General features: G+C 44.2%; 1 protein-coding gene across 1 annotated transcript in view; it reads left to right on the forward strand.

The window, feature by feature from the left end:
* The window catches only part of LOC144601759 (copine-9-like), a 334,902-nt gene that overhangs the window by 231,886 nt on the left and 87,754 nt on the right, over positions 1 to 15,262 (forward strand). The window contains 2 exon segments of the mRNA XM_078414143.1: positions 2,145 to 2,208; positions 10,841 to 10,944. Of these exon segments, the coding sequence (XP_078270269.1) occupies positions 2,145 to 2,208; positions 10,841 to 10,944 (168 nt within the window).

A 15,262-nucleotide genomic window follows, 5' to 3' on the forward strand; every position in this document is an offset into this window, starting at 1 on the left:
ACCCGTAGGCAGGATCGAACCCGGGTCTCGAGTGCTGTAAGGCAGCAACTCTACCGCTGCACCACCGTGCCACCCCGTATCTGTAGAAAGAGAAATAGAGTTGGTGTTTCAGATTGATTGATTGATCAATGGAAACAGGGCCTTCGGCCTACCAGGACCATGCTGTCCATCGATCACCCACTCGCACTAGTTTTGCATCCACTCCCTACACACCATGGGCAATTTAGAGAGACCAATTAACCCACAAAACTGCACGTCTTTGGGATGTGAGAGGAAACCGGAGCACCCGGAGGAAACCCACGTGACCACAGTGAGAAAATGAAAACTCCACACAGGCAGCACCCAAGGTCAGGATTGAACCCGGGTTCTCTGGCGCCACGAGGCAGCAGTCCAACCAGTTCCATCACTGTAAACCCACTGTTTCAGTCAAAAATGCAGCCTAAACCACCGAGTGTTTCTAGCATTTTCTGTTTTCTGGTTTATTATTTTAGGCTCTGCAGATTTTCGATTTTGCTTAAAGATTAGGAACAAACGAAGAGATAACTGCATTAGATACTGGCCTGTTTGTTTGCTGAGGACTAACATTTCTTTGCAAAATGCTGGAGTAACTCAGTAGGTCAGGCAGCATCTCAGGAGAGAAAGAATGGGTGACGTTTCGGGTCGAGACCGTCTGAAGAAGGGTCTCGACCCGAAACATCACCCATTCCTTCTCTCCTGAGATGCTGCTTGACCTGCTGAGTTACTCCAGCATTTTGTGAATAAATACCTTCGATTTGTACCAGCATCTGCAGTTATTTTTTTATATAATATTTCTTTGCACAACCCAGGAAAGAAAGTGATTTTTAAATTTAAACTGCAGGTGCTGGAAATCTGAGATAAAATCAGAAAATACCCAGAAAGATAAATCAGCCATGATTGAATGACCCAATTCTGCGCCTATGACTTATGAACTATGAACATAACTCATCTCCCTAACGCGGCTTCAATGCTAGAACACTTCCACACCCTGGGCGTTTCTCTTGCAGTCTGGGAATCATACCTAGGCTGCTCCACGTAAGATTACCCTCCCGAAAGGACATTGATGAACTTGATGGGTCTTCCCAAGTGTTTTCCAGTCATTTAATTTATTTAATTACTTAACTATATTAAAATTTCCAAGATATTCCAGGATTTGAATTCATGCTGAGAATATTTAGTCCTGAACTTTGGCTCGCTTGCCCAGTAATTGAAGCACTATGCTCCTGCATTGATTCGTTAGTGTTGATCTATCTAAGAATATTTTAATAATTAATTAACACCCAACATGCCCTTTCATTACTGCTTCTTAGAAATCAGTTCTTTGTGTGTTTTGTTATGGAACTAACTGTGAAAGATTAAACACATTGTGAAGAAAACACAGGAAATCGGACTTACAACATAATTGAAATTGGTGCTTTCTCTAATGATCAGCCTTCTCTCGTTTTTGTTTGTGTACTTTGTATTCATCTTGTTGAAAATCGTCAGAAGGATAGAATATTTTTTAATTTTGGGGATGGAGTTTTAAAATAACTAACCCCTTATCAAAAGGAGGAGGGGGAGGAGGGGGAGGGGTAGAGGGGGAGGGGGGGAGGGGGGGAGGGGGGGGAGGAGAGGGTGCTGCACCAATACAGGAGAGTTTTGGGCCCAACGGGTCCACCTGGTCTAGTACAATCTAATGGTGTGGTGGATGCACATTCAGTTGCAGTTTTCCAAAGGGAATTGAATAAAATATTTGAAAGTATAATTTTTTGCAGGATTATGGAGAAAGAGCTGAAAAAAGTGATGACTAACTGGAGTGCTCCACAGTGGTCTAGTACAAACTGCGTAGGCCAAATGGCCACCAACTGCGCAGTAATGATTCTCTGGTTCTAAAAGAGATATTGTAAAGGCATAAGGGGATAAATTACTTTTTGTTTTGGTTCTAATTAACTAAAGCAGTCTTACCTTGTCATCCTTTAATAAGGTGCAAAGCTGCCATGGCAAACCTCAGAGGCTCAAAGTCTGCTTTTAATTGTGTGTGGTAGGGCGGCTCCTAGGCCTCAATCTGTCAACTTTCTGGGTCTCTGTAATAAACTGTGCTGCCTTGAGTAAATGAGTGATGGTCTGTTCTCTTCCCATGTCTCCAGGGGCCTCCCCGGCAAAAAATGTGGAACGCTGATCTTGTCTGCTGAAGAATTAAGCAACTGTCGGGTCAGTTTGGGCAGTATTACCTCGTTATTGTTCCCTGTTTAAGTGCGTGTTTTCTTTTATCATTTTAGTAAAGGGGCATCACATTACATTCCTGCCTGACTCTCTGAGTGTTCCTGTACGGTAAAATAGTCTGATAAAATGTCGAATCTAACAAGAAAGGGTGGCACGGAATGCAGTAGAGAGCTGTCTGTATGGAGTTTGTACGTTCTCCCTGTGACCTGCATGGGTTTTCCCCGGTTTCCTCCCACACTCCGAAGACGTACAGGTTTGGAGGCTAATTGGCTTTGTTAAAATTGCAAATTATCCTTCGTGTGTGTTGGATAGTGTTAGTGCGCGGGGATCGCTGGTCGGCATGGACTCAGTGGGCTGAAGGGCCTGTTTCTGCGCTGTATCTCTACACTAAACCGCAAATTTTGCATCATTATTATGCTTTGGAATCACTTACATTTACCATTCAATTATGCCATTTTATTGCTTTTATGGGATGACAAAAGAAGTTCGGAGGACAAATAATTTAGCACTGACATGTTTCAGTACAAGTGCAGTAGAGAGGCACATGAATATTTTGTCATAAGCCAAACAAAGCAGCAGAGCCAATGTGGGAGAAGAGGTGAATATTAGGCAAATTGTAATGGTTGACTCTATGAGTCAGAGTCATACAGCGTGGAAACAGGCCCTTGGGTCCAACTTGCCACACTGACCAACATGTCCCATCTACACTAATCCCACCTGCCTGCACTTGGCCCATATCCCTCCAAACCTATCCTGTCTATGTACCTGTCTAAATGTTTTTTAAACGTTACAATCGTACCAGGCTCAACTACCTCCTTCAGCAGCTTGTTTCATGCACCCACCACCCTTTGTGTGAGAAAGTTACCCCTCAGGTTCCCATTAAGTCTTTCCCACCTTACCTTAAGCCTGCGTCCTCTGGTTCTCGATTACCCTACTCTGGGCAAGGGATTTACCCGATCTATTCCTCTCATTAAATTGTACACCTTTAATAAGATCACCCTTCAGCCTCCTGCGCTCCAAGGAATAAACGCTGTTGGCAATTGGCCTGCTCTACTAAGACAGAATAGATTCCACCTGACCTTCAGACACTGGCAAAAGAAAAAGCTTTTTTTTTTATGCCAATATTGTCAATCCTCTCTTTAATTGGCAAAACCTTTCAAGAATCGAAAAGCTCCTTTCCCTCCAGTGAAAATACTCCCAGCTTCGATAAATAATGCCTGACTGACGCTGATTTGATTGTAATGTTTTTCAATTACACATGTAATTCCCCTTCAGTGGCTAATGAGACGCGCGTCTGCAGCAGGCATTTGTTTAAAGATGCATTTCTCCCAGGCTGTTTGGGTTTCATTAGCCTGACCCTCTGGGCCCTCGGTGTTGATTGAGGAGAAAGGAAGACGTGATGTTGCAACACTTAAAGACCATGGCTGACGTCAAACATTTCTTCAGAAGGGCTCAGAAATTGGCAGCAACATCTCCCAGAGGTTACAAAGCGGTTCGTGCCTGCACTCGCATTCATATTTTATTGACTTCAAAATAAATATGAGAGGTGGAGGCAACGAGTGAAAATCAAAGATAAGAGTTAGGGCTTTGGCGATCGAGATCTGACGGATGCGCCAGCCTTTCACAAAGGACAGCTGGTGGGATCAGAAGAACCGAGCCAAATTGACTTGCGGAGAAAGTAATTTATTTCTGCCACCTTCAAAGTAGCCCATAACACCCGTGCTCAATAATGTTGAATGAGACTGTTGCCAGTATCAGAAAAACATACTGATCGCAAAAGAAAATCCATCTTGGCAGGTGTTCAAAATCGAACATGTAGCCCTTCCACTCTCAGGGTCAGTGCCAAAATACAATTGGCCCGACATTTTCAGCAGCAAAGAAGATTCAACTGCAAATTTTGGATGATACAGTGGCGCAGCTGGTGGAGCTGCTGCCTCACAGCGCCGGAGACCCGGGTTCAAAGCCGATCTCCAGCTCTCTGCGGCTGCGTGGGGGTCCTCCAGTTACTCTGGTTGCCTGCCAAACCTCAAAGATGTGCGGGCTGGCACATTAATTGGCCACCGTACATCATTGCCTTTAGTATGTAGTTCATTTTTGAGATACAGCGTGGAAACTGGCCCTTTGGCCCACCGAGCCCATGCCGACCACTAACCACTCATTCACATTAGTTCTATATTATCTCATTATTCACAAAATGCTGGAGTAACTCAGCAGGTCAGGCAGCATCTCGGGAGAGAAGGAATGGGTGATGTTTCGGGTCGAGACCTTTCTTCAGACTGAAGAAGGGTCTCGACCCGAAACGTCACCCATTCCTTCTCTCCCGAGATGCTGCCTGACCTGCTGAGTTACTCCAGCATTTTGTGAATAAATCGATTTGTACCAGCATCTGCAGTTATTTTCTTATACTATATTATCTCATGTTCTCATCACCTCTCCACACACTGGGGGCATGTTACAGAGGTCAATTAACCTACAAACCCGCACGTCTTTGGGATATGGGGGGAAATTGGAGCAAGCGGAGGAAACCCACGCTGTCTCTGGGAGACCGTGCAAACTCCACACAGCCAGCATCCGAGGCCAGGATTGAATCCGGATTCAATGCACCACTGTGTACCAGCTGCAACCCTGCGCTTCCCATAGATTCATGGTTGAATGTAGGGAGAGTTGATAGAACGTAGGGAGAAGGGAATTAAAGTAGAATATAGCGAGAAGCAGATTAATGTATTATTAATGGTGTAAATGGGGGGTTGATGATCAGTGTGGCACAGTAGCCCGTATCTGTGCTGTATTTCTCCATACGTGGGAAAGAGCTGCAGATGCTGGACTAAACCAAAGATAGACACAATATTGCTGGAGTGACCCAGCGGGAACAGGCAGCATGTCCGGATAGAAGGAATGGGTGACGTTTCGGGTCAAGACAGTCCGAAGATGCTGCCTGTCCCGCTGAGTTACTCCAGCATTTTGTGTCGAACGTCTGTATTCTCTATGACTCGACATATGGGCTGCAGATACAGCTGGAACTACCAGGTTTGACTTGCAGTCACCACATATGTGACTAAGTTATCAGGTTAATTTCACCTGATAAACTTTTGTTGGAATAATGAAGAGCTTTTAGCATCACCCTTCATTTACCCCCGAAATGAATGCCTGCTAGTTTATTGATTGAAAGATACAGCATGGAAACATGGCCGACAGCCCACCGAGTCCATGGCGAGCATCAATCACCTGCTCACACTAGTTCTATGTTACTCCACTTTCACATCCATTTCCTACACACGAGGGGCAATTTACAGATGCCCATTAACCTACAAGTCCACCCAACTTTGGGAAGAGGGGGGAAACCAAATTCTCTGCAGCTTCTCGTGATCTTGGGCTTAGCAGTTACCATACCAACGCTCCGACTAGCCACCATAAACCCATCGCCCATCAGTCACCAGTTCACACTACGTTATCATCTTCCCCACCCATTCCTTACATACTGGGGCCAATTTACAGAGGCTAATTAACCTTAAAACTCGCATGTCTTCGGGATGTGCACCCCGAGGAAACCCACGCGGTCGCAGGAAGGACGTGCAAACTCCTCATAGATTCAATGATTCAATAATTCAATGACACTTTATTGTCACGTGCACCGAGGTACAGTGAAATGCTTTGTTTTGCATGCAGCCCGTTAAAATCACCCAGCATGCCTCACTTAAGCAGCCCACAAATGTTGCCACAAGGTCACAAAACTTTGTGACAGCACCCTAGGTCAGGATCGAACCCAGGTCTCTGGTGCTGGGAGGCAGCAGGTCTATCAGCTGCCCCAAACACAGACTTGCCATGTAGATGAAGCACCGTTCATTGCTTTTTGCAATCACTAACCAAGAGTAAGATGGAAGAGCTTTCATCAGACGGGCTACAGCTGTTCAAGAAGGTGGCACCTCCCCAAGGAGATAAATGCTGACCTTACCCTCAACAACCACATCCCGAAAAATGAATCAATATTTTAAATCCGTGGCAATTTTAATCATTTCTGTTCCATTTGAAAATGAAACTATTTTTTCCATCTCTCGTCCTGACTGCAAATTCAAAATACTCATATATGTTGAAACTTTTGATAAACGGATTATTAGTTTGACGGGCTGAGGAAAATCCAGTTACAACCCAGCGGTATGAATATTGATTTCTCCAAATTCAAGTAACCCTTGCATCCTCTCCACTTCCACTTGTTGGTACATTTCAATGAGGTCCCCCCTCATCCTGCTAAACGTCAGTGAGTACAGACAGGCCCAGTACCGTCAAATGCTCATCATATGTTCACCCACTCATTCCTGAGATCATTCTTCTGAAACTCCTCTGGACCCTCTCCTGAATCAGCACATCTGAAACGTCACCCATTCCTTCTCTCCTGAGATGCTGCCTGACCTGCTGAGTTACTCCAGTTTTTTGTGAATAAACATCCTTCCTCACAGTACTCCAAGTGCGGTCAGACCAGAGCCTTATAAAGCCCCAGCATTACATCCCTTTTGTAAAAAAATTCTAGTCCTCCTGAAATAAATGCTAGCAATAAATGTAAGCCATTTACATTCTGTGGCATGTCTGGCAAACTATTTTACATGATTTTATTTCAATATTCAGCCGTATCCCACTTCATTTATTTCAGTTCATTAGGCACTCTTTTGCAAAGCACAGTAATCCAATTATCACCGGCCCTTTGTTTATCTCACACAGATGTCCCGCCCTCTGCTCAAATCCTGGCAGAAAATTATTATTTTCTTTCTCTGGGGCCGTTGGGAGGATTTCTTTCAATTTAACATTTCAAACCTGAAAAAAAACTTTGATCGGTTTGTAGAACCTACGGCATTTCAGATTTTGAGGAATTTGTTCCGAATAATGCATGGTCCATTGGACTGTAATTAACTCCAGAGAAAGGGCATTTATTAAAATGCTGTGGGCTCCAACACAACTCAAAGTTATAACAATCAAGCCCAGAGACCAACAGTGTCAACCATCTGGAAAGCTTTTGACAGCTCATCTATATACTAAAACTCTCATTTGTTTGATTGTTTGTTCCTGAACTACAGTCAAAACGGTACACGATAGCGCGACAATTTTAGGCCCACCTTACTCACCATTGGTGCTAATGGAAGAAGTTTCATTGAAATCGGTGTTATACTTTTAAAGTTATTCACATTTTAAAAGTTTAAATCTATCTCCTAGGGAGGGAGGAGGGAGCGGGGAGGGAGGGAGGGGGGAGGGGATGGGGGGAGGGAGGGGGGAGGATAAGAAGGGTTGAGGGGAATGGAATGCAGGGGGTAGTGGAGGGAAGGGGGAGGGGAAGGAGGGAGGGCGGAGAGGGGGAGGGGAGGAAGGAGGGAGGGGGAGGGAGGGTGAAGGGAGGGAGGGGGAGGAGGGAGGATAAGAGGGGTTGAGGGGAATGGAGTGGGGGGGTGGGGGAGGGAGGGGGAGGGGAGGAAGGAGGGAGGGAGGGAGTGGAGGGTGCTCACCAATGCAGGAGAGGTTTGGGCCCAACGGGTCCACTTGGTCTAGTAGTAGATATATCTGATCTTTTCCAGCTTCTCCTGATGACAATTGGCTCTCGTTGGCCCTTTCGTGTTTCCGTCAGATTGTGGGATTTTGCAGTAAAGGTCCGTTTCGTCCGAAATGCTTTCAAAGTTTAAACGCAGAGAGAATGAAGGACTGGCCCCAGGTTTCCAAGTCCAGACACTGGTCTACTTGGGAGGAGGTGGTGCATCCGCTACCATTGTCCTTCTTGGTGGTGGTCATAGAGTCAGAGTCATATAGTGTGAAAACAGGCCCTTCGGCCCAACTAGGAAGGAATTGTACTCAGGAAGGAAATAATGAGTGATAGATTGATCCTTAGAAATGTTCTGAAAATGGAGACACACGGAGCTGCAGATGCTGGAATTTTGAGCAACGCACAAAGAGCTGGAGGATCTCAGCAGGTCAGACATAGTCATAGAGTCATACAGCGTAGAAACAGGCCCCTCGGCCCAACAAGGCCAGGCCGACCAACAAGCCCCGTCTACACTAGTCCCACCTGCCTACGTTTGGCCCATATCCCTCTAAACCAATCCTATCCATGTACTTGTCAAAAAAATTCTTAAAATGTTGCGATATTAACTGCCTCAACTACCTCCTTTGGCAGTTCCTTTCATACATCCACCATCCTTTAGGTAAAAAAGTTACCCCTCAGATTCCTATAAAATTTCTTCCCCTCACCTGAAATCTATGTCCTCTGGTTCTCGACCCCCCTGCTCTGGGCAAAAAACTCTGCGTTTACCTGATCTATACCTCTCATAATTTTGGACACCTCTATAAGATCACCCCTCATCCTCTGTGCTCCAAAGAAGTGTCCCAGACTACTTAACCTCTCCCTATGGCACAGGCCCTCGAGTCCTGACAACATCCTCATAAAGTTCATGTCCTTATTTCTAAATCCTCTAATCCAGATGGGGTTTTGTAAAAAAAATAAGCTCAGACCATTTTTCTCTATTCTTTCCCCACTAAGATTTGACTTTTGTTTTATTCTCTCTCTTTATTCTTCTTGATCAAATGTATCAGGAATTTCGTCTGTATTCCATGCATGCCAAAATTCACAGCCAAGTCTCTTCATAATAGACCAAGTCTGCTGTTTTCTGTTATTTGGAAATGTTGGCACAGGGCCCTGGAGAGCACTGGCCTAAGTTAACCTTCATTGCACATTACTGTTTACATGTTTCATTCTGGAAAAAATATTCGTCAATCATAAATCTCTGCTTCGTTTCTTCAATCTAATCTCCGATACATACATTTCCTTCAATATCATGTCTGAATTTCATAAATTCATATGTCACAGGAGCAGAAGTAGGTCATTCGGCCCATCGAGTATACTCCGCCATTCAATCATGACTGATCTATATTTCCCTCACAAAGCCATTCTCCTGCCTTCTCCCCCTTGACACCCGTACTAATCAAGAATCTGTCAATCTCCACCTTAAAAATATCAATTGACTTGGCCTCCGCAGCCTTCTGTGGCAATGTTCACTGCCCTCTGACTAAAGGAATTCCTCCTCGTCTCCCTTCTAAAGGTACGTTTCTGGGATTCTGAAATTTGATCATAAGCACCATATAATGTTCACAAATACAGAAACTCTACGTTTGTGTATCCGCTATATATTACGCCTATCCACATTTGTGAGACAAAACTTGACGTTTAGTGACAGTCTGCCCCAAATCAATCCTTCTTTTGCTTTTTCCAGTCCCATTCACCATTCTGCACCAGTGCAAAATGCAAAGCTGGCCTTGCCTAGCATTCGCGGAGATCAATTGTGATCGAAAAATTCAAACTGACTTGAAAATGCACGTAGTCAAATTTGCTCCTCTTTTCGAGAGTGAGATCAAATTCATTGAACGATAATTGCATTGCCGCCAAAAAGCAAATCCAATTTGCATCAGCAATGGAATTACATAGTAAATGCGCTGAAGGGTTTTAATTTTATCTTGGATTATGTCTTCTACAAGCTTACCGCCCAGTCACTGTAGGCACTCGAGTCCATTTCTTCCTTTTTAAGCAGAAATATTATATCAACTTCTTGCTGTTTCTGTATTTATCCTCATCTCCCATTGCTGCAGTTCTTGGCATTCCATTTTTCTTTTCACTTCTGTGCCCAAGTAAGTTAGAACATACAACAGTGCAGTGTAGCAACAGGCCCTTTGGCCCATGATGTCTATGCCAACCATGATGCCAATGTAACTAATCCCACCTGCCTGCACGTGGTCTGTATCCCTCTACACCCTGTGTCTTCACGAGTCCGTTTGAATGCCTCTTAAATGTTGCTATCATGTCAACTCCTCTACCTGCCCTATATACGACACTGTGTTCAAATCTTGCCTTGCACATTTCCTTTAAGCTTCCCCACACTTACCTTAAAACACTCTACTATTTGAGATTTCCACCCCGGGGAAAAGGACCCTAACTATACATTTTATAATTTTAGATACCACCATCAAGTTGGCCATCAGCCTTTAATGCTCCAGATAAAAAAGTCCAAGTTTGTCCATCCTCTACTTAGACTTTAGAGATACAGCGTGGAAACGGGCCCTTCGGCCCAACAAATCCACACCGATCAGTCAACATCCTCATACACAAGCAATATCCTACACACGAGGGACAATTTTACAATTGGCAATTGGGCTCAGTTCCTGCACAGTGAAGAGAGAACTACGGAGGCTTAAGAATCATTTAAGGAAAAGCTGGGTGATGGCGTGAGCGAGAAAGAAAATAAAAGGTTATGTTGACAGGTTGAGATAATGTAAGGGAGGAACTGCAGATGCTGGTTTACACCAAAAGATAAACACAAAATGCTGCAGTAACTCACCAAGTCAGGCAGCATCTCTGGAGAAAAGGAACAGGTGACGTTTCTGTCTGAAGAAGGGTCTCGATCCAAAACGTCACCTATTCCTTTTCTCCAGTGATGCTGCTTGGCCTAATGAGTTCCCCCAGCATTACGTGTCTATGTTGAGATAATGTAAGATGGGGGAAGGGTTGTATGAACATATATATGGATCAATCTGCTTCTGTGCTGTAGATCATTGTGGATCTAATAACCCTTGCGCAAAACTGTTTGATTTACAGGACATTGCAACAATGCAACTCTGCGCCAACAAGCTGGATAAGAAGGATTTCTTTGGAAAATCGGATCCGTTTTTGGTCTTTTATCGAAGCAATGAAGATGGGACGTAAGTACTCACTTCTCATGACAATTATTGCTTCCACACATTTCAAACTAATCTCCACTTTAAGCCGAACAGAATGAAATGAGATTATAACTAGCAAAAGCAAACAGGTAATATTTTGAGTGAATTTTCAGAATGCTACACTTCTCCTGATTAACCAAATCTCTTTCTTATCCTTGAGCAAAATACAAAGTGCTGGAGAAACTCAGTGGGTCAGGTAGTATCTGCGGACGGAATGGGCAGGCGACATTTTGGGTCAGGACCCTTCTTTAGACTTCTTCTTGAAGAAACATTTAGACAGGTACATGGTTAAGATAAGGGGATATGGGGCAAAAGTAGGCAGGTGGACTAGCTTCGATGGGGTATGTTGGACTTTTATCCGAACTGACTTCTACAGTGCAGGCAGTTGGGGAGAGAAAGTTAAAGAGTTGGTCAATGCTCAATATGAGCTAAAGAGGGCAGAATTCCTTCAAATGTTCCTCAATGCAAATCTGTTGTCTCAAGGACTTGGGATATCGACCTCATAAATAAGAAGGGTCTCAACGTGAAATGTCACCCATTCCTTCTCTCCAGAGATGCTGCCTGTCCCACTGAGTTACTCCAGCTTTTTGTGTCTATCTTCAGAAATGTCAGTTATGTGTGTGGAGGCAATGTAATAGCCCACATCATTGTCCCATGAATCACGCCCAGGTCAGTCTATAGAGTAGTTCCAGCATTCTCTGTTTTAGTTTCAATTTCCACCATTTTGAGCTCTTCACTTGATAATCATATTTGCAATCACCTCAGAATAAAGCTCCTTTTAAACTGAATAATAGACAAATTGTGTAGGAAGGAACTGCAGATGCTGGTTTAAACCGAAGACAGACACAAAATGCTGGAGTCACTCAGCATCTCTGGAGAGAAGGAATGGGTGTTGTTTTGGGTCTGAAGAAGGGTCTCGACCCGAAACGTCACCCATTCCTTCTCTCCAGAGATGCTGCCTGCCCCGCTGAGTAACTCCAGCATTTTATGTCTATTTTCTGAAGAATAATAGATTTAATTGCTAATTTCAGGAAAGCACACTTTAACATTCCACACTGACCTTTGTGGGTTTAACTCATTGGAATGCTGGTTCAGGGTTCCTACATCTGGATTTCCTACTGTGTTCGTGCATCCCTCAGGGATTGTTTTCAACTCCAGTTCAGTTTGCTTAGAATCACTGAAGCCAACCATTAATGAGGGCTAGATTCAGAGGTGAAAGTCCAGTTATTAAATACACATTCCCTTCCAAAGGAGGAGTATTCCAAAACAAAATCAAAACCAGAATTATTGAAGATCTATTAAAATTAATCTTGACAAATTTTTTAGCAAAACACAAGTTTAGTTTAGTTTAATTTAGAGATACAACGTGGAAACAGGCCCTTCGGCCCTCCGAGTCCATGGCAACCATCGATCACTCGTATACTAGTTTTATCCTACACACTAGGGACAATTTACAGAGGCCAATTAACCTATCAACCTGCACATCTTTGCGATGTGGGAGGAAGCTGGAGCACCTGGAGCAAACCCATGTGGTCAGAGGGCAAACGTACAAACTCCATACAGACGGCACCCGTAGTCAGGATTGAACTTGGGTCTCTGGAGCTGTAGGGGTGCAACTCTACCACTGTGCCGCCCCCTACGTTCTGGAGGAACTCAGTGGATCAGGCAGCGATCTGTGGGGGAAATGGACAGGTGATGTTTCAGGGTTGGACCCTTCTTGTCCATTCCCTCCACAGATGTTGCCTGACCCACTGAGTTCCTCCAACATTTTGCTCAAGAAGCCAGCATTTGCAGTTCCCTCTTGGGCTCACACCTGTTCCCAGCCGACAGTCTGCCTATCAGCGAATCTCCTTGCCTTAGGTCATCTGTTGCCAGCTTTGATTGGTCCTGTTTTTTCTTTGCTTCCAGTGCTTTCCCCCACCCTCCCTACTACAATCAGTCTGAAGAATGGGCCCGTCCCAAAACGTCACCCCTCCATTTCCTCCAGAGATGCTGCCTGACCCGCTGAGTTACTCCAGCACTTCCTTGTTCTCTCTTCTGAAATTTGTATTGGACACAAACTCCAGCATAAACAGCACACAAAACAAAGCCATGTGTCCCGTCACAAGTGCCTTGCCCACTTAGTCGAGCTGTGCAACTAATTCCTTTTCCGAGACCCCTGTGCTTCGAGGTCGAGGATTAGGTTGAGGTTTATTGTTGTTGCCTGTGCAGTGAAAAGCTTTCTCTTCTCCCCAGCTTTGATTCTACATCCCCCACATCACCCTTGCACATTAGAAACCTCACCTGGGCCTTCATTGAAATCTGTGGAATTAACAATTAATTTTTAAAAAATGGAATTATGTGATAAAATGCAGAAAATAATCACAAGAAATATGTACGACTGTGGAGTATCTAGTGAGTATCAAATCTTGCCGAGGCACAGAATTTTTCTGACTGTCATGTTGATTTTTGCTTCCTATCAGCGTCAAAGGACTTAATTGGGCGAATACAGTGAACTTGCACCGAATGATTCACATCTTAAAATACACCAGAATTTCCCCCGTATCTTGAAGGTGCAATATACATGTGTGGCAGCAATTTAGTCATCATTCTGTCTGCAGTGGGTGTAGCAAAGTAGCATCGGTGAAATATTTATATCATCCAAGGCAGCGGCAATTTACATGAAATTATAGGGACTGAATTTCAGTGTTTGCATCTCTCTCACTTTCATAATTCTCTCCTTCAAGTTAACATTACTGTTTGTACCTTGCATGAGATTAACTGTCACTCTTCCCGTACCTTTTTTACCATCAAGCTTATAAATACCCTGTTTCCATTTGCATCTTTCAATCAAGTAAAGTCACAATGGCCTTGTTTACCTTAGTGTCTCAGCTTTGACTATCATACTGTTTGTTAACTTCTTCACTTGATGCAGTGTTTGCATATCTCAGGGATGTTCCCACTATGTGCTGTATCTCTTCACAAAATGGCGGCATGACTGGAGGATCCGAGAACCAGAGAATTGTGAGAAACCAGTCTGAAGAAGGGTCTCGACCTGACCCAACGTGTCATGTATTCCTTTACTCCAGAGATGCTGCCTGACCCGCTGAGTTACTCCAACATTTTTTGTCTATCCCTGAATTGATATGTAAAAACAAGGAACTGCAGATGCTGTTTGCAAGAAAAAAAGGCACAAAGTGCTGCAGTAACTCAGCGACTTGGGCAGCATCTCTGGGCAACATGGCTAGGTGACGATTCAGGTTGGGACCCTTCTTCAGTCTCTAAAGGGTCCCGACTTGAAATGTCACCTATCCATGTTCTCCAGAGATGCTGCCTGACCTGCTGAGTGTCTTTTTTTCATAGAATTGATCAGGCAGAGAAGGAAGCCAATCGGCCATCTTCTCCATATCATATCATATATATACAGCCGGAAACAGGCCTTTTCGGCCCTCCAAGTCCGTGCCGCCCAACGATCCCCGCACATTAACACTATCCTACACCCACTAGGGACAATTTTTACATTTACCCAGCCAATTAACCTACATACCTGTACGTCTTTGGAGTGTGGGAGGAAACCGAAGATCTCGGAGAAAACCCACGCAGGTCACGGGGAGAACGTACAAACTCCTTACAGTGCAGCACCCGTAGTCAGGATCGAACCTGAGTCTCCGGCGCTGCATTCGCTGTAAAGCGGCAACTCTACCGCTGCGCTACCGTGCCGCCCTGGCAGCAGATAGAACAATCCAGTCAGTGCTAACTAACCCTTCCCCTTTTGCTGCGCCTATTCACTTTTCATTTCATGGTGCTAATGGCCTGTTTCCACCATCTTCACGGTTTGTCCAAAATTTTGAAAATGTGCCATTTGATCTTTGAATTATCTATTAATTGAAACTGCCTCTTTCGATTTATCTGATCTAAATCAGTAATAACGTTGTACATCTCTCTGATATTTCCTCTCAGCCTTCTGTGCTGCAATAACTCAGGGCTAAAGGTATAGATAGAAGTGTGAAAACGCACAGCTCCAGATTCAGTGACACTTTCTTCCCAGCTGTTATCAGGCAATTGAACCATCCAACCACAACTGGAGAGCAATCCTGAACTATTATCGACCTCATTGGTGACCCTTGGAATATCTTTGATCGGACTTCACTGGCTTTATCTTGCACTAAACTTTATTCGCGTTATTTCCTTTATCATGTACACTGTCAATGGCTTGATTGTAATCATGTATTGTCTTTCCGCTGACTGGTTAGCCAGGAACAAATGTTTTTCACTGTACCTCCTCGGTACATGTGACAATGAACTAGACTAATTTTAAAAA

Source organism: Rhinoraja longicauda, chromosome 17 (assembly GCF_053455715.1).
Source record: "Rhinoraja longicauda isolate Sanriku21f chromosome 17, sRhiLon1.1, whole genome shotgun sequence".
NCBI classification, from domain to species: domain Eukaryota; kingdom Metazoa; phylum Chordata; class Chondrichthyes; order Rajiformes; family Arhynchobatidae; genus Rhinoraja; species Rhinoraja longicauda.